This window comes from Epinephelus fuscoguttatus, linkage group LG23, assembly GCF_011397635.1.
Source record: "Epinephelus fuscoguttatus linkage group LG23, E.fuscoguttatus.final_Chr_v1".
NCBI lineage: Eukaryota > Metazoa > Chordata > Actinopteri > Perciformes > Serranidae > Epinephelus > Epinephelus fuscoguttatus.
The window spans coordinates 1,159,329-1,180,261 of record NC_064774.1 but is presented as its reverse complement, the minus strand read 5'-3'; the positions used below and the strand labels follow the sequence as shown (position 1 = coordinate 1,180,261).

The 20,933-nt window shown below is 41.2% G+C and overlaps 1 protein-coding gene across 1 annotated transcript; it reads left to right on the top strand.

Moving 5' to 3' along the window:
- Window positions 1-816: 816 nt before the first annotated feature.
- On the top strand, window positions 817-17,934 carry LOC125883907 (protein-glutamine gamma-glutamyltransferase 2-like). Its single transcript, XM_049568534.1, has 15 exons — window positions 817-871; window positions 2,334-2,501; window positions 2,733-2,984; window positions 5,629-5,747; window positions 5,965-6,093; window positions 6,279-6,453; window positions 6,570-6,705; window positions 7,536-7,645; window positions 7,927-8,042; window positions 9,345-9,471; window positions 10,328-10,443; window positions 13,239-13,413; window positions 13,558-13,721; window positions 15,449-15,582; window positions 17,387-17,934. Coding segments are annotated over exons 1-15 (2,073 nt in total). The 5' UTR covers window positions 817-870; the 3' UTR covers window positions 17,538-17,934.
- The last annotated feature ends 2,999 nt before the right edge of the window (window positions 17,935-20,933 follow it).

The following is a 20,933-nucleotide window of genomic DNA, read 5'->3' as shown; positions in this document are numbered from 1 at the left end:
GGTTGGACAAGGTGTTGTTGCTTCAGAGATGCTCTTCTGCACACCTTGGTTGGAACCAGTGGTTATGTGACTTCCTGTTGCCTTTCTATCATCTTGAACCAGTCTGGCCATTCTCCTCTGACCTCTGGCATCAACAAGGCATTTTGGCTCACTGGATATTTTCTCTTTTTGGGACCATCCTCTGTAAACCCTAGAGATGGTTGTGCTGAAAATCCCAGTACATACTCAGAGCAGCCCGTCTGGCACCAACAACCATGCCACGTTCAAAGCCACTTCAATCACCTTTCTTCATCATTCTGATGCTCGATTTGAACTTCAGCAGCTCGTCTTCACCATGTCTACATGACTAAATGCACTGAGCTGCTGACACCTGATTGGCTGATTGTGTTAGGGAGCAGTTGAACAGGTGTACCTAATAAAGTGGCCGGTGAGTGTGATTATCCTTTAACATACAAAAAACAACCTCAGTTTAACTTTCTTATCAGTGAATATTGCTCATGCTTGTCAATGATCCGTGAGTCTTATGGCGCCTGCAGCAAAAAGAATGTGATAAAATTTTTATGCACCACATGACCCCGACTAACTCCCAGCGCTGGCCTCAGATGACACAGTGACATCTAACCTCTTTCAAAACTGTCGCTTTCTCAAAGAAAAAAAACCTGACCTCCTCACGTGTCGTGTGCATAACAGCTAATCAGTTATCCTACCATGGAATCTTCGCTGGGAATTTTATCATATAAAGGAAGTAGAGATGGCATATCTCTGAGTGTTTAAAGGGCAGCAGGCCATTTCAGTGCTGATCAGTTCAGACCGGAACTTCTCAAACCTGCTGCAGAGGAATCGACTGACTGCACCGACAGCACGGCAAAGAGTGAGTATTAATTATTATATGTGCAGTGTATGTAATGTGATGTGTTATAATGAGTGCATTTTATCAGGCTGATCAGAGTTTAAACATGAATATGGCTATAATATTACTTTTTTATATTATATACAACTATATTCAAGTGGTCATACCTTTTGGAAACAAAAGTATGGAAGCTAAAGTGTGCCAATAAAATAATGTGATAATAATGATAAACCTAATGCATTCAAAAACCTTAACAGAAAAAATTTACCTTTCAATAATTTTAAAAAAATACCCAAAGCACGGAAAGCATTTCATTATTCTGTCTTTCAATTTACAATTAACTTTTAAAAATGTAACATATTTTACTTTTAAATGTCTTCCTATTAAAATTCTTCTCACAATTCATTTTCTTTCTTACGTATACATTTTCTGTGTTTCATCCACATTTAATTAAAAAATGTGCAATTTTATTTTACGGAAATAAAGTCAGATTTTGACACTAAAAATTATGAATGACTGATTTCCAGTCCAGCATGCACAAGACATAATTTTACTCTACTGAGAGCATAAAGTTAGAAGAAGAATATCATTATTATCGTCTACAATAAGTACAAAATTTTAACACCTGAGAACACAAAGCAGCCCAGCAAGCAATAGTCGTGATTTAAACGTATTGGCTATATTTAGCTCCAATTTAGTCTAGCTACATGTCACCCAAATCTAGCCGATTTGATTTTGAAATTGATTAAATGTAATTTTCGCCATTGTAGATGGCGTGCGGTATGAAATTCAATCACATATGGAGAGTCAACAGTAATTAAAATATGTTTATCTCCATTTTTTGGACATGGTCTCTACATAGCCGTATAATTGATGACGTCTACACTTTGGCTATGGTTAGACGTCTACCAAATTTTCACTGACAGCCCAAATTCAGCCGTGATTTAGCCTAGACGTCAGGTCTTCATGTAGACGGCTATTAAATGTTTTTTAAACCAAAAAATGCTTGCTGGGAGCATTCTATACTGAAGACATGAGGTGTTTGAAAGTGCACGTGCAGTCTAAGACTGAAAATCTTTACTAATCCATCTTATCAGAGATAACTGATAGCAACAGTATGTAGACTAACAGGAAATTGGATAAGTGAAAATAAATACCTGACACCAAACTGCCGGAACAAGAAACTCAACCAGAGATGAAACGATAAATAACTCGACAGACAAACAACCTGCAACTATTTTGATATTTGAGCAAATATTCTCTGGTTCCCACACGAGAGTCGTTGCTTTTTAACAATTCATTTAATTCACCGTTATCCATGTGGGAAAAATCCAGGAAGTAAAGCAAACGTTGAAGAAGAGTACACACTCATTATATCACGCCATGTAGTCCCATGCTGGCTGGAACTGGTTAAATGCATGACCCAATAATAAAACTAATTCATTCATTATAATTCTGTGATTATATTGTGTGTCTGTTCTAGTGATTAAGAACTGGAACTACCACTGCAAGCCCAACAACATTGCTCATCGTACGATCGAAATTACAGATGATCAGCTGATTGTGAGGCGGGGCCAGTCCTTCCTCCTGACTCTGGAAATGAGGCATCCTTTCAGTCACTATGACACACTCAGCCTCACCGTGGAGACGGGTAGGTCACCAAACATTAATGCTGTTACAGTGGTTTGGCAGTAAAAAATTAGCATTAGATGAAATCAGACATCAAATTTTTATTCTGTGTCTAATGTTGGAAGTTCAATTGTGATTACACTGCAGCCAGAAATGAGCTGGAATGTAACAAACATTTGGGTAATGACAATGTGTGAGAATACAAAGAACGACACCTCGTTCAACCCCACACATCCCGCCCTTCTCTTGCCAGGTGCTGCTCCGTCAGAAAGGCGTGGGACCAGGTCCGTGTTTGGTAACCCATCTCCCATGTATACCAGTGACACCAAAGCCATATGGAAGTACAGCATCGACAAGAGCGCCAACTTACAGATGGGCATCGTGACCCTGTCCGTGACCCCGCCAGCCGATGCCCCTGTGGGGAAGTACTCTGTGTCTGCAAGCACTGAGAAAGACAGAACGAATCTGGGGGAACTGGTGGTGCTCTTCAACCCCTGGTGCTCAGGTAGGTAGTGTTACTGGATCCCTGACAAAGAAAAGACATAAAGCATCTGTGACTTTCCATAACTGATGTCAAGAATTGTGATGTAGAGGTCTTCATGGGTCCATTGAGACCTGATCCAGGATCAGAGTTAAAACCATTTCACACGAAGCACTAATTTTCGTTTCAGGGAAATGTATAAAACAGATGTGGGTTCTTGTGAATGCTTGCACACCCCTCTGGAACATTCAAGCGGGGGGAAAAAATATTTGGTTGTACCTAGTTTAAAGCGGAAATATATGTGTGACCAAAGAAGTCCTTCCTTCCAACTGATGTCACACCTCTAGGTCATAGCTAGCTTGCTGCCAAAATGAAAGAACGTCTTATCAATAGTTGGTTCTTTAACTGGGATACGATGGTGATGTGGCCGATATGCACCTGCTAACGTTGTGTGTTGATCACAGAATGGGACGAGCCACAACAACTAGTCTTAGCCTCGAATTTGGGGTCCGATTAGTTGTTGTATTGTGTAGTTAACATTAGCCCCTTACACATTCCCTGTCTGCAGAGGTTTTTGTTGTGTGGAGTGGATACGGTACTATTTTTGGAGCAAACTTTTTTTTTTTTGTGAAAATGGAACATGTCTTTATCTCGCATCGGACCCATACGCAGAAAATCGGCTTGAGAACTTTCTGTATCCCCACACATTTTCATATTGTACCGGTGAGACACAGCTTCGACTGAGTCCAAATTCTATTCTTTTCTAATGAGGCCAAGGAGGGTCTTGAGTCTGTGTGTCAATATGTCTAATATCCAGGTGGGCCAGGCGTGATAAGGAGGCTTAAGATGGCTTAGCCCCCTAAATTGTATTTTTGCCCCCTCTATTTAACATCTGTTAGTCACTAGCGCCCCCGCCTGTGGGGACTGGATAACTCCATCATGGGCAACATGATGCGTCATAGGGAGTTTAAATTCCTGAGGACACAGTCTTTACACCATACTGTGACAATTTCTATCTAAACCAAGCTTTAATCAAATACAACAAAACTAAGCAAGTGTACCAGCCAGCGTTGCCAGGTGTACGATAATTATCGAATTTGTACGATTATTTGGCCCTCTGTACGATGTAGGATCAATAATCCCAAAAAAGGCCAAATGTACGATAATTTGACCATTTCATGAATGTGTGGTTGTAATCAGTATGCCAGAGTTTTTTCTGTGAGCCCTGAAGGCATCTGTTCCCATGTGACATGTTTCCAGCCAATCAGACTTTCCTTAGCGTGAGATGCGGGTGACGTTTGTCTCTGAACAATGAGCACAATCGGCTGAATGGCCAACTGTACCCGCCCCACGAGGCGCTAGGACCCGTCAGGAAGTAGCGCGAGAATGAGATTCAAAACAGAAGAGTAAGAGGAAAAACAGAAGCAAGGAAAATGGAAAAAAAAGTAAACACTAGAGTGACTATATTTGCCTATAGCCCATCAGTAGGATTGTTATTTTGGTTATGACAGATGTACGATAATTTCCCTCAAAATACGATAATTTTGAGTGTCTGGTACGATAATCCTACATTTCCCACCTGGCAACGCTGGTACCAGCAAAAGGCGTTCTCTGTCAGAACACTGTCTGACATGTTGTACAGTTCGGTACGCATTACAAAGCTGTCAGTATGTTGAACCAAACTTTAACATCAATAAAATAAAATATACAGTCAAACTGTGTTTACTTTAATGTTCTCAGTGCCACTGCACTCAACAAGGCAGCCCACATGACAGAACAGGAAACATGATGTCTGCCCTCCCACCCCAAAACCAGAACATCCTACTCCAGTTAGACAGGTCGTCCCAGGGACAAAACATGTTAGGGTCGAACAGAGATCTTCCCCTAGACGCCTTCGCCACAAACTGACGCAGTAAATACACAGAGGAGGCACATACTGTTTCTCTGATAATGTCACATTGTGAGCAATGAATCCATTTAACTCTGCGGGACGAGAGGTGGTTAATGTTAGCTGTTAGCAGCCAGTGGCTGGAACTAACTGCTGAGGGAGGTTGCACTGGGTTATATTACGATGTATTCAAGCTCTATTTAGTAAAAATGAGTATTGAGCAAAGATAAAGTGTAATGCTATCATGATGTGTTCAAATGTAACCTAGTAAAACTTTATTTTTGGGGAGAAACTTGAATAAATATAGCTGTGTATTAGTTATTCTTTGCAACTATCAACAGTATACATGCAGTATCTGTATTGTCATAGATGTGTATAATATAGATTTTATATCATTTTACTTTTATTTAATTTGTATCTTTTTATATTGTTATCCTTATCTATTCTGACGTCTGACTCCTGAGCTGAGGTTACTTGATCTGTTCGGGTTGACAGGATCTTCGTCTGGGTTTAATTACCCTCTGGACAATCTGGATTGAGTCGTCACTATTTTTTTAAGAAATTAAACTATGCACCTCAGGCTTGGGTAGATCCATTCTGGACTGGGTCCAACATTATAGGCCAGTTAAGACCTCGACTGCTGTAACTTTAAAACATGACTTCTGTGCTTTGTTTTAAACGCTTGTCACAGTCTGGCCTCCACTAATGGTGCACAATATGCTTTAATATCAGAACCAGGACAAATATCCAATTGACAACATGCTTTGTGTGTGTTTGTAGATGACTGGGTGTATCTTCCCGATGAGAGGGAAAGATATGAATACGTGCTGAACGAACAGGGCATTATCTACACAGGAACGTCGAGATACCTAAGGCCTATGTTCTGGGACTTTGGACAGGTGAGCGTCAGAGTGGTGATGGACTTGTTTTTTTGGATCGTACAACTGCTAGCGGTCTTCGTTTTGCAACATGTTGCCAGTAATTTGCTCTGTTTTTTTTGTTGCTCTTTTCACCAGAAATGTTTATAACAAACCAAAAAGACCCACTCAAGGTGCAGCCATGGGTGAGTTGGTGTGTTTGTGAATTGGTAGTTCTGACTTGTGTCTTTCTGTCCAGTTTGAGAAGAAAATGGTGGACATTTGTCTCAAGATACTGGACGTCAATCCTAAACACGCCAAAGACCCGGCCGACGATGTCTCTGCTCGCTGTAACCCCATCTATGTGAGCCGTGTGATCAGCGCCATGGTAAGACCACAGTTTTCATTTCCCAGAATGCCTTTTGACAATAAACAATGGACATTTTCCTAAATCACATATGGAATTACTTCTAATTTGGGTACTTCCTGAAATGTGGGGAATTGGTGCTAACCAATATGACAGTTAGGGTTTTGTTGGGATGATATTCATTTACAATTTGATCTGATCTCCAGATCAACTGTAACGATGATCGAGGTGTGTTAGAGGGACGCTGGCATGAAGACTATGCTGATGGAGTAAGGCCCACCCACTGGAACGGCAGCTTTAGCATCCTTCAGCGCTGGTATCCAAACACCCGGCCAGTCAAGTATGGACAGTGCTGGGTGTATGCTGGTGTGATGTGTTCAGGTACTGTCTGACGTGTGTCACAGTGGTGCCATCAAATATGAGCAGGACTCAGGTACTGTTTGACTCTATCATTACCGTTTGTGTCTGTGTGGGTTTAAATGTGTTTATGATTCTAGTGATGCGGTTCCTGGGTATCCCGTGTCGTGTTGTCACAAACTTCCAGTCAGCTCACGACACAAACACCAGCCTCACTATCGATGAGTATTATGACGACTATGGACTACGACCCTCAGAGAGTGGGGACAGCATCTGGTAAGACAGGCAGATGGATAATATCCAAGCAAACAGATTTATTGTTCTGTTTTGTTCCTTTTTGATTGAAATGGTGCATGAAATCTATCCTCCCACTCCTTGTTTCTGCAGCACATGAGATAGAATATCTGAGAAAGCAAGGTCATATGGCGTTTGCCAAAACCACTATGAGCAGCCTTGTCTCTGCCAAACAGTTTGTTTGTTACACATTAAAAGTTATTTTTGCGTTTCCTTTGACAAAAGTTGTGGATGGTAACAACAAAACCACTTCATTCCATCCCGTTATTTGGTTGCTTCTCTGTTGAGAGACCTGGCACACTGATGTGATACTGAAAGGTGGCGCTAGAAACACTGCAGTCTGTTGAACAATCAAGATAGAATTGTCACTCTACTCAACAAGGACTGAATGCGCAAACCTGCCATTTTTAAACATACCTTTGATTACAACAGAGATTCTAAGCACAAGGGTTGGGTACCAAACTTGGTACTTTTAAGGGTACCAGCCGAATTACATGTGTACAACCAAGTACCGATTCAAGTTAAACCCATCAGTGTCAAATGTCGGTGCCTGAGAGCGCATCCGAGAGACAATGCAGGGTGAAGACAAGAGACGGAAGAGCCACAAACAACCATCTCAAACAACCTAGGAATGGCCCAACACCCTGACAACCACTCAGCAACTAAACACCAGCACCCAGACAATCAACAGGAATATAATAGAAATGATAGTTACACCCTAGCAATCAGTCAGGCAACCCTAGCAACCAGAAGGCACTATTTGGTCCCCACAAGAGGACTGTGAAACTCGAAAACCTGCCTTTGTAATGCAGGAACTTCCACGTGTGGGTGGAGGGATGGATGAAACGACCAGACCTGAAGAAAGGCAGCAGGTATGACGGTTGGCAAGTCTTGGATCCGACACCACAGGAAAGGAGTGAAGGTAAACACAAGCATCAAATAAATCTTATTATTAATTATCAGAGATTAATAATAAAATTTACTTGATGCTTTTCTTTTAGCAATGAAGTGTTTCTTTAAGTGCATGGATTTTATTGTTTTGTTTTTCTTTTTAACCATGGTATCAAACTGAGTATTGAGAATCATGGAATTTCACTCGTATTGGTATCGAATACTAAATTTCTGGTGTCCTGCCTAGTACGGTTACCACAACACTTCACCAAAAGATACAAAAAAATTCAAACGCTGTTTTTCTTGTTCCAGGGAGGTACTGCTGTGGTCCAGCCCCAGTCGCCGCCATCTTCCAGGGAGATACTGACGTAAAGTATGACGTGCCATTTGTCTTTTCTGAGGTCAACGCTGACATTGTCAAGTGGCTGGTGAGTGCCAGTGCATAATGTACACACTGTAATAGTTTTACGAGCTTTGCATAATACCTCAGTTTTCACCCGCTCTGTGCTGCTCAAATGTAGCCTCTCACACAGGTTACATGTCTTGAAACTATACTATCGACGGAGTTCATTGCCAATTGCTTTTTTGGGGGATTTTTGTCATTTTGTTTTGCTCATTTAATGGTCTGCCTCCCAAGTACAAGTCAGAGGAGACAGTGGTACCCGGTTGGAAAATTTTAACATATTGCCCAACCCTATGGAAGACTTTTAGAGACCCCAAATTCCTGGTTCATGTCACAGTTTTCTTCCACTTCCATTTTACCCCCCCCTGGACTCAGTGAGCTGGAGAGCAAATCTTGGCTACCTTCATCAAACACAACTCATTCAACGTCTTAAATGCACACATGTACAGTACCATTAAATGAACCAATACTGACAGTGCTTTCACTTCTGCCCTGTTTGGTTCGGTTCAATCAAACCCAAGCTCATTTGCCCCCTAAGTGGTGGGGAACACAACAATCGCACTCAGGTGTGTACCAAAACAACCGGACCAAGACCTTCTTGAAGAGGTGGTCTCGGTCTGGTTACAAACAAACTCTGGTGCGGTTCATTTGTGGTGAGAAGGTGTTCCGACCTGGATGTGAACCAACTGCAGTCACATGACACATTGTTTGGGTTAAACATGAGCATGTTACAGTCCTGGAGGATTATTAATGTGCACCTCCTCCTGTACTGCCTTAATATGCACAACCTGCGTAGTTGTCCCTCCATTGTGACATTAGAAAGTGTCACATTTATCTTGCAAGTGTACTCTTCTTCAACGTTTGCTTTACTTCCTGGATTTTTCCCACATGGAAATTCTGACCAATCAAGAGCAGCTTTCTCACACAAGGCATTTGATCTGGTCCTCTTGTAAATGCTGCCGTGAGAACACGAACCAACTCTAGTCAATTATACAACTTTGTGACAACATGAGTCCCTGATTCAGACCAAAGGAGACCACTCTAGGTCTGAAAACACCCTTAGTGACAAGTCCAACAGTCATTCCCTTATTCTAATTGTAGTAAGAAATAATTAGTGCGTATGTAAAACATGGATAAATTGTTTTCTGCTTCTTGTTTGTCAGTCTTTTAGTCACTTGCCATGTCTGTTTTTACCTTATTTGGTTTTTATCTCTTCTTGTTAAGCACTTTGTATCATTGTTAAGAAAGTACGTTCTTCTCTTTATTTTTCTCACTTTTGCACAAGAAAATGCTGAATTTTCTTTTCTGATCTTGCTCCTGTTCTCAGGGCAGTGCTGGTGGTACAAAGAGGAAAATGCACTCTGACACTACCACAGTAGGTCAGCACATCTCCACCAAGGCTGTTGGCGTGAACATAAGAGACGATATAACAAACTGCTACAAACACAGAGAAGGTAAAGACTGCGTGTTAATGTGAATTCGAGCAAAAGTCCTTCATGGATTTTCAATGAGTATCTATCTTTTGAATCTCAAAGAGTAAGCTCCCTTGAAATGTGGCTCTGAAGAGTTTTTGCTAGCTCCTTCCCAGAGGACAGCAGCTAACGTCATCTTAGATTTGCATTTGTATGATGGCTGTGACCCAAATGTTGAACAGACAATAATCTACAATTTATCTCAGGCAAAGAAGGACTAGTTCATGAACCAGTAAGCTATTTTTGACTGGCAGCCTTCAGATGGCAGTTTGTACTGATCAAAGAGTTTAAGAACACATTAACTTATATAACGTTCTAGATTCTTAAAGCTATAAGCACAAATCATTCAATTGTATCTGGGTGTTTTCTCAATAGACTTGGCTTTTTAAGGCTACAGAACCTAAATGGTGCATAACGCTGCATTGACGCCAGTTCACCCATATGTCTGCAGCCACTCAGACAGATTATCTTGGGAAGTATGCCCATATGGGATGCGGACACCTCTTGATTGAGCCCTAACCCTAACAGTACCATATAGCTGATGTTCTCACCAAAGGGAGCCATTTACCACAGCAATAAAAACCTTAATTTCTAGGTCACAAACCTTGAAAGAAGCCAATAACAGACACTACAGATCCCACCAAGCAACATTCCAACAACCACCTTGAATCACCCAGATTTCGAACTCCCTGTCAACCCTCTTTAAAGGCAACATCCAAGCAACCATTTGACAACCCGCCAATCATGCCTTAACAAAGCAAACATCTTGTCACTAGATACCAGCTACCCTATGACTCTCAGACCAGATTTAACTGAATGATGGGTATTTTCCCAACAGGCAGTAAAAAGGAGAGGGCTGTCTTCAAGCGTGCAGTCACCAGAGTGAACTCAGGAGATGATCAGGAGGACGATAACGGGGACAAGCCACTGAAGGTGGAGATGAAAATCGAAGAGGTAAAAACTCAAGATGCCATAGGTAATGTGCAACTTTATAATGCAAGGTGGGAATATGCACCAGTTCTGTATGATATAGTGACGAATGTCTGAGGCTTGAGGGAATTCCTTTTGATATATGTATGCTTGTATGTATACGGGAGAATGTGCGCACCGGTAAGCAAATTCTGAGTCATGCGTGCGCACATTTTGGAGACACTGGGAAGTGGCGATGCAGACGGCAAGGTGGAGAAGTGGAGTTAGATTTTTATTGATGTCTCACACAAATTTAATGTAACACTATAGCCACCTTAGATCCACGTTATCATTGAAATTAAATCCAGCAGCCTTATTTTGAGCTTGGAGTGAGTGATAATTGTTTCATAAAAACGCTGTAAAATCCAACTCAAATTCTGAATTGAAATTCTTTCTGAATACGTATTTAATCCGCACTGCCTCTAACGTCTCATTGTCCACTCTGTGAGCGAAGGGGGGGAGAGTGGGGGATGGCGCGAATTACACGTTGTATTTTGGGACAGGGATACCACTGGTTCACGCTGTAATTCAGGCCGGGTGTCTGACCAGACTTATTGCCATAAACATAAAAACTGCGGCGACCCTCATGCGTAATTGCGCAAGATGGCACTGGCACATCCTCCTTTTTGCCTCCACCTTTAATAAATGTGATTCTTTATGTCGCACATCAATGTCAAACATCCTCAAATTTAAAAGCAACACATTAACTACATGTTGGTAAAGGAGTAGAAATATTTGGTCTACCTTTAGATCAGACCACTTACTTTTTTCTCTGTCACTGTCCGTGCAGTCCCACAGACACAGCTGACAGCATCAGCAGCGTTGATGTGTTGCCCCTTATTTTCGCTTTCTTGTATTAGTGATCCCGCTGCTGTGGCCACCAAGTAAAATCTTTCTTCAGTCCTCCACCTCCCGTTAAAGGGTCTCGAGCTCAGTCTCGGAGACATTACGTTTTTTGGTTCGTTTCTCACACCTGTCGTCGTGACTCACAACGAGAGAACACTCGCATGCAGCTTATTTATATGCAGATCGCATTCATGAGGTGATTTGCATGACCATTTATGGCTGAACTAGGGCGTGTAGAGGGCGGAATATAAGGCGGATCTGGGTGCGCACAACTCCAGGAGGTCTGTGATTTATAAAGAGAGCATTGCGTCCAAGTGTGCGTGCGCACGGTTTTATAAATCAGATTATTTTTTGGCACACGCCATTTTCAGCTTTTGGGTGCACGTCAACTTTTAGTATGAATCCTAACCACTCCTTTATAAATGAGGCCCCTGGAGATTAGGGTCTGTAGAAATGCACATCTTTAACTGCATGGAAAACATGAGGTTGGGCGCTGGGTGTTACTCTTGTGCCTCTTTTGTGCCAGCCCTCAAGAGCACGGCAGCAGGTTGCGTCTTAGGTTGTGATGGACTGGGGGCTCATCCTACTCTCCAGTGTGCTATGTGTGAGCTCAGTCCTGCGTGTTCTTTAATGAAGCAATAGGAGAAGATATTCGGTCTCAGTTAATGTAGTTTATTAAGCAGTAAAGGAATAAAATTACAGAGCTCTGGGTCTCAACTTCAAGTCCCTGACGAACAACAAAGGTGTGTCAGTTCACGAAGTCTGACCTCCTGTCCTTTCCCTGACCCAGTATATTTGAGCGTAACAGAGTGTCATTGTGCACGCAAGGCGTTGTCCTCTTCTCATTGGCAGTTCCACTTCCTCCTTCACCACACCACGCCCCTGCCTCGTGTTAATCTGACTCCTTCCCGCTGACAGTGGGGGCGTGGTTCCTGTTTTGAAAGACAAGAGAACAACACAACTCCCTACACGTGCTGTACCTTACTATCTGTACATCACTTTCTATTATTTTTACCATATATGAAACTAATTATCTAAGCATTGCGGTATGTGCTCCTCAGATTTCATGTCTCTTCCTCTCCTGTACTTCTCCGCTTCTGCAAAGCAAACACATTCAGATCAGCTGAAATCATCTTAGTATTCTCATTGTTCACACATCTAAAACTTATATAGTGAAACACAACTGATAGTAAAATGCATAAAATCATTCTATTCCCAACAGTTGCTAAGCAATCTTAACAAGCATTGTATAGCCTATTTACCTGAAATCCTGAGTGCAGAGCTGATCTTCTTCCAAGAGCTGTTTAAGAGTGTTGGACTATCGTCTGTGGGACAGATGGAAAGCTCTGGGTAGCCCTGCACTAACATGATCAACTTTTCCGTGTTTATCAGACTGAATATTTACAGAAGAAGGGAAAGATATCTGTCAGTGTGATTGATGTGTAACGTGTCTCCTGTCTGACTGCTGAGTGTGGCCACTTCCTGTGTCTGTCCTTTCAAATTAAATACCCACATGGTCCAGTCATATAGGTTTTGGTTTATTTTGACAAGGTGCAGCTCCTAATACAGTCTCAAGTTTGTTTGTTTTTTTTCTGAAACTAAGCAACCAATGAAATCTTGCCGACTAAGGACCTTTCTGGTCGTCTAACGTTTGGTCAGCTATTGAGGAACAGGCCTACAACGTGGGTGCTAACCATGTAAATGCAGCTGAATTGATCTGAAACTCAGCTGCGCCGAGCCCTGCCTTACGTCGGGTGTAAGATAGGGCCCAAAGAAATACAACAGGACATATACACAGTCATTTGCAATTTTTACAACTGAAAGGTTTATTTACAACATATTAATCATGAAAACAAACAAAACAATGAAAAGTCTCAAGGGGCTACATTTTGATCTCAGGAGCAAACATCACTGACCCGTTTTCTCTACACCAGGACGCCAATGTGCAGAGGGGTCAGGACATTAAACTACAGCTCAAGCTGAGAAACAAAGATCGCACCAACAAGACAATGTCCATCCGCGTCAATGCCCAGGCCATGAGGTACACCGGCAAGCCAGCAGGCAACATGCAGAGTGCAGTCCAGAACAGGACGCTGTCGCCAGGACAAGGTCTACGGTTATTCTTTGCTACTGTGGCTCAATTATCTGCTGTAGAATCCAAATTATTATTAGCCCATTTCTTTGACACACCTGCAAACTCCCAGAATGCACGGTGACATGTATTTAACTTTCCTATCTCTTTATGTCCCACAGATGTGACCATACCTTATGTGATCCTATTCTCAGCCTACAGTAAACACATGGTGGGCTGTGACAGCATGAAGGTTTCAGCCGTGGCCATTGACCAACAGCAGCAAGATGACATCTACGAGACAGAGACTGACATTGTCCTGGAGGACTCTCCCATATCTATACAGGTTGGCAGAATGCTCAGATGTTTAATGTGTATAACTGCAAGGAAGTGACTGGAGACCCAATTTATAACAAGACAGTGTCATCTGCAAAGATAATGACTGGTTGCTTGATAATCAACAAATGACATCTTTGTACCAACAGTAACAGACCTAACAAAAGGCTCCGTCAGTCCATTTTATTACGCTGCCACAAACAGAGTGCAGAGGATGCATCTTTATGGACCTGCTGCTTTTATTGGTAAATCTCACCCTTTGGTGCTGTCTCGTACTAGCCCTATCCATGACCTCTCTGCCCTGACCCTAAACGCCTCTGACCTCAAGGCGTTGACGTGATGAGTTCTAGCCAAACACAGTTCACAGTCATGCTGTCAAATCTGTGAGGTTGTGCTTTGAGCTAAACGCTAACAGCAGCATGCTAACATGCTCACAAGGACAATGCTACCATGTTGATGTTTAGCAGGTATACTGTTCATCCTGATCACCACCTTAGCGCTCACATTTGGTAATTAACACTAAACACAAAGTACGGCTCAGGCTGATGTCATTAGTTTTGCCGATATTTGATCATAAACAAAATTAATGGACAAACTGAGATGATAATGGCCACTGATTCACTGGAGGCTGTGCACAAAGTTTCCACAGCAATGGCACCATGTGTCGGGATGACGTTAGCAGCGTGAAATCGCCGAATTAGCAGCAATACTAGTTATTTCCTACCCAGCTCGGGTGGTGCACAATGCAGAGTGGTGATTTGCTATCCAGGGTAGCACGACTACCTTGTTGTGTTACAGCATAGTGCTAATACTACTAAACTGAGGAGTAGAAAAAACCAACATGCACACCCGGTCAAAAATATTCTCGGCTAGTGGTTAACCGGTGCCTCTCCTATAGTGTGTGGAGTTTGTTGACAGCATGTATGGTCAGGTGACCACCCGGCGTGCAGCAGTGACCAACATGGACGCTGAAGAAGAACATGAGCACGGCCAAGAACAGGCTGAGCTGGAGGCGAAAAAACCCAACGCCTATTAAATGGCGATACTTTGGATTCAGGTACGGCGACACTGAACTGTGCTGTGTAAAACTTTAAAAGTTAAAGTCACTACATCCCGCGGCAACTTGAGACAGCACAGAGAAAAGTATGAGGAATGCATGCGAGAGAAAGTCAGCCAAGTAACGTTAAAGACAAAGACACATCTGAAAGCCGCAAGAACATTTGTAAGTGTCACGTCTACGACAAGACCTCAAAGAGACACGGGGAAATCACGGACCCTGTGACAAACATTGATTCATTGATAACAAATGAAAAATTGAGCACAATTTTGCTCGGGCTCGGCCCACTTGACATGCTGCTGTGTTGTGCAATGGACTATTCACATGCTGGAATTTGTCATTTACGCGATATTGTGCACCAAAATCGCAATCGCATATTTTTATCAAATCGTGCAGCACTAGTCCAAATGGACGTTTGTGCCAAAATTTTTTTTTTTTTTTTTTTTTAAATCCTCAATGCTTTTTGGATCTGTTGTGTTCAGTGTGCATACACACAGGTGAATGGACAGATGGACAGAGAACCCAAAAACATAAAAAGGTCTGTAGCTGCTGCGGAGGCATAAAAATCTTACAACACGAATGTAAATGACTTGTATTGAATCTAAAGTGCTGTGTAAACATGCGTCTACGCCCTTGTGTATGCTTTGTAAAGTTCATTCATAACATGCTGTGTGTTTTAGGTTTTGGGAGAGGCTCGTGTGGGCCGAATAATGAATATGAAGGTGGAATTTAAAAACCCACTCAATGAGACGCTGAGAAACTGCTCTCTGACTGTCACCGGAAGTGGCCTTTTTGAATCTGACCATGTTGAAGGGTTAGTATGTGCTTAAACCTACAGTTCATGGGATGGTATAATACAGGTATCATACAGTTACTTGCAACTAAGGTTTTTCTTGATTTTGATGGCTCCTTTTCTTTAAAAGTTATTTTTCTTTAAAGACTTGATGGTAAAAAACAAACACTTTCAGTAAAGCCACTCTCTTTCTGAAGCCACATCTGCATCATCCCACCTCATTTTGGAAAGCATTTTGGGAAATGTGCTTATTCCATTTCTTTCTGAAACTTATATTAAAACTAAAATAATGCCTTGTGGTTGCAGTTACAGTTGACATCCATGTCTGCAAAAACATGGCAGCACAGAAGATCGATACAATCAGCTCAGTTTCAAAATGGACACCCCTAGATTAGTGTCACCAATTCAGTATCTGACAAAATGTCTCCCCCTCTGTTTCTGAGATATGACGTTAATGCCAGAAAAGTGTTTTTGCTGAACTCTATGATGTCACAGTGAAGTTGACCTTTGACCTTTTGGATATAAAATGCCAACACTTCATTATTTTATCCTACTAGACATTTGTGTGAAATTTTGTCATACCTGGCATTTGAATTCCTGAGTTAGGGCTAAAAACATGTTTTGAGGTCACAGCGACTTTGACCTTTGTCCACCAAATTCTAATCAGTTCATCCTTGACTCAAAGAGGACATTAGTGTCAAATCTGAATAAAGTCCCTCAAGGTGTTCCCAAGATATAGTGTTCACAAGAATGAGAAGGGTCCAATGTCCCCATGACCTTGACCTTTGACCGTCAAAATCTAAATCAGGCATTCCTGAGATATCACATTCACAAGAATGACACAGATGAGGTCACAGTGACCTTGACCTTTCACCTATGACCACCAAAATCTAATTAGTTCAATGTTAAGTCCAAGTGGATATTAATGCCAAATTTGAAGAAACATCGGACGGGCAATCCGAAAGCATTCTGCCCCTGGCCGCGGCCATTGCCAGTACAGAGGCATAAAAAACAATTCCACTTTCATGTCTGTGCCATAAGTATGGTGCTAGAGCTAGGAATTTATTAGCCTAGCTTAGCATAAAGACTGGAAACAAGGGTTAGCAGCAAGCCTGGCTCGCTCAAGAGATCACTAATTATTAGAACTTTGTATTTCATTTAGTTTTTTGTTTTTTTTAAAAAAAAAAAAAAAAAAAAAAGGTAAAAACCACAGTTTGTGATTTTAGTTAAAGTTAATTGACTGGAACATTTTATCCATCTGCTCAGTGCAGCGGCTATTCGACAGAAGACTGTTTCAGCACACACCTCCCCTGCAAGGTCACAAATTTTTGTTTTCACATTCCTGTTTGTGTACGGATTAAACACATGAGAAACAGCCTGCTGTGGAGTTGTTAGCAGGCATATTTTTTTTTAACTTTTAGCACAGCCACGCTTCTGGTTTTTCCCTGCTTCCAGTCTTGATGTGATGCTAAGCTACTCACCTCCCAGCACATTCATAAAAGTGGTATCAATCTTCTCATCTAATTCTGCTAAAGAGCAAATGAGCGTATTTCCCAAAATGGTGCACTATGCAATACAAAATAACTATGCTGCTGAGAGCAGGTAGAATAAGGGCCATTTTGAAAACTGCATGTCCTTGTGTACACTGTACTTCAAAGTAGTGTTGGTGGTAACGCACCATTTTAATGTTTTGGAACGTCAGTGTGAAAAATGAACTCTGAGAAAACACTTCAAAAATGCAAAGGTTGGCTGAACGTGTACAAAAAAAAGGCAGTCATTAATATCTGATCATTTACCTGAATGCCATGTATGTGTGTGTCATTAGTAACATTTGGGAGCTGGGGCCAAATGCCACACTAAAGATGGACATCACAACGATTCCCTACAAGGCCGGACAGAGGGCTGTGTTTGCTGACTTCGACTGCAGCGCCTTCAAAGACGTGATGGGCAGCTGCACCGTCAGCGTCAAAAACTAAAGCTCTGCTTCCACCAACTTCCTGTTTGTTTTGTTTGTGTGTTTGCACCCTTTGATTCAGGCTAAAGTAAGAAGAATGTTTAATGACTTATTAATTATGCTGTGGTGTAGGGTTTTTCCCCCTCATATAAAGTGTCCTCTCCTTTGTGGCGTTTGTCACTTAAACACGTGTATCCATGTAACCTAACAAATGTGTTGATGGGCTTCTGGGAATATTTTGAGCAACATTTTTCACTAGTTTCTATTGTTCTGTAACAACGTGCATTGAATATTTTTTGATCAAACTGGAATTTAACCCTTTTATTTCCCTTATTTTTGGGCTTGACTTTACTTTTCATTTTGAATGTAATGATTTTGATGACTTTTAACTGTATTTTCACGTAAAGTGTTTCTATCTGTATGTTTTGCAGTTGCAGCTCACATTAATTCTTACATCAGCTTACAAAATCAAAATGAAGCCATGCGAAGCTGATAAGAAATGTCTTCAAGAGCTCAATAGTGCCCTAAAAATTTGAAACACTTGTAGAATCATGATTGTCATTGCAGAAATATTTAATCTGGGGACAAATGCAGAGTTACAGGGTGGTGGATTTTGAATAAATTTAATAAAACTGACAGTAATTTGCCTTCATATCTTTAATTTGAATAAAAATCTAACAAAAAGGTAATGTTTCAATGTGAAATGGAAGAAAAATGTCACAGCAATATGTTGAAGTTCTGGAGCAAGTTCTGGAGATGTACTGACAAATCTGAAAAGTAAAAAACCGTATCAAAATATTTTGGCTTTTTTTTTATACAAGGCTGCGTTTAGCGCAACATGTGCAACACCACAGCTGCATCAAAAGAAAAGAAAAACACCACTTACAGAGACTCAAACTGTAGCAACAGAAGGTAAATAAAATAGTTTTATGATACTTTTTTCTTATTGTGAATAAAACCCATGAAAAGATCCAAACTAACAACATGTCTCCCAGGAACCTGGGAGCGCTGGTCAGCCTTGAAGCCAATTTTTCCCAGTGGCCACTCACAGTATTGTCTCACGGATTGGTTCCTATTGAAAATGTAAATCTTAAAACAAAATATAAAGTTTTCATGTGAAAAAAAAGTCTCAGTCATTTTCCTAAAATTGCTGGTTGCTGTGGTTTTTATCAAACTAAGAGGAGGAAATGTTATATTTGTTAGGGACTGAGTGAAAACTGAGTGTGTGTGTTCAGTGATGTGTTTTAAGAACAATGGAGCTCAATGGCACAGAGGAAGAAGATACATCAGGCATTAATCTGACACAATACCTGTTAGTAGATACACTCACTGTTGGGTTGAGTCTAAACATTAAAAAACACATAGAGAATGTCACTAAATTTAGTATCAAAGTAAATCTGACAGGTTGCTTGTTAGTGTAGAACCTGCAGAGGGCGCTGTTAGCCAGAGTAAAGCCTTTACTATTTGCCTCTCATTCATTCGTTCACATGCTCACACAGCGATGGCACCATGCTACCACACACTGGCCTGACCCGTAGGAGCAGAGTGCAAAATTAAATTAAAACAGCAAACTGCCTTTTGTGTTATATCTGCATTATTTGCAGTACATTTCATCGATATAATGAGGTATTATTTGAATACAAAGTAAGACAGGTCAGAGCAAAATCTGAAGCTAAATTATTTTAATAATTATTATTACAACAATATTTTAATGGTTTAGAAATAACTTCTGGCATTGCCTTTTTTATATGATATAAAGGAAGTACGGTAAATCAGTAACACATTCTCAGCCCCAAATTCTGATTTAACACTTTCTGGCTATGTCTCATGAAACACTTGCAGTTTTATTTCTCATATCAATACCATATCAACCTTTGGCGACAGGAACAATCCCTTTTTGTTCTGGTCACATGTTCAACACACAGTTGCTGAAGACAAAAATTTAGCTTAGACTGGTGAAGCAGGATTTATACGTGCGTCACCTTCGCTGTTGTGAGCATTTATACTTGAGTTTCTGTTTTGTGCTGTAAAGTTAATTCAAAACACACATTAAACACACATTAAACATGGCTTCATAGCTTCATAACACTTGTCTTTATTTTCCCCACAAATACAACATGCTAACGTCATTAGCACAAGCCTATGACATTTTACATTGTATAAATTAGCCTAGCAGCTAGCAATCTTCTCTTCTCATAAATCTAGGGACAACAGCACCACGTAACAAAGGTAACAGTACATAATTTGGCTCCATTACAGCTCACAAGATTCACTGACAAAACTACTGTCTTACTAAACATGTTTTCCAAACAAATGCAAAATGCTAACATTATTAGCTCAAGCCTATGGCATTTTACATTGTATAAATTAGCCTAGCGGTTAGCAGAGATTTCCTCTGCTCATATGAAGCCAGGATAAATCACACACAAGACTTAAAATGTTATTTTTGTGGAGGCTTTATTGTCTTCACAATTTATTGTTTCTTATCTGTGAAATGAACATAAATAAAAGCTTTGTTTCCACTGAGGGAAATGGTTTCAGCTTACAGAAACAGACAGTTCTGTGACGCCATGACGTGTATGTACATTTCTGGGGAGGTTTGTAGGCTATGCGTCGACGCTGTAGTCTACACCGGAGCTACAGCATCAATTCAGCGCAGAACGTACAGCAGGTACCAGAGCTAGTTAAATATTTGTTAAAAAAATAAATCTGTATTTGCTAATTACTTTCGAATCAGCGCTGGCGTTTAGCCACCAGCAGTAACCACAGACAATCTATGGGACTCATGGTGCGTTCGTTTTGTACTCGGAGGTCGGAAGTCAGAAGTGGGAATGACGTCACCTCCAAGTTGACAACAGTTTTTGCATTCTAGCTGACGACGGTGGACAAGTCCGAAAAAAAAAACGCAAGAAAGCCTGTGTTGCCCTCGCACTTTCGGAGTATAAACAGCTTCAAAACCATCATGCACTCCAACTGATGAACTCCACAGATGAGTCTGACCTAATGAAAAACAAATAAGATGAAATTGCTATAAACAGTACTTTAGCAGAGTGTTTACTCACTATGTATGTGACCGGCAGCCATCTTGAATTCGGTTGCTCCGAGTTGGAAATCCGATCTCAGGGTGCGTTCAAGTTTAAACTTCCGACTGGGAACTGGGAATTTCCGACCTCCGAGTACAAAACGAACGCACCATAACTAGCCTACTACTTCTGCTATCTCACTGGAAGTTGTGCACATAATCATTTCTACAGTCGTGCGCTCAGGAATAAGGTGGATAGGTGCTGAGACAAAAACCGTTACAACCATGCCCGGTCTCCCCTAACACCCTATTTGGGTTATTTTACCTCATGTCCCACATTACCTGACTTCACCCTAGGGTAAAAGGTCTTTATTTATGAACACGCTGCAGAAATGC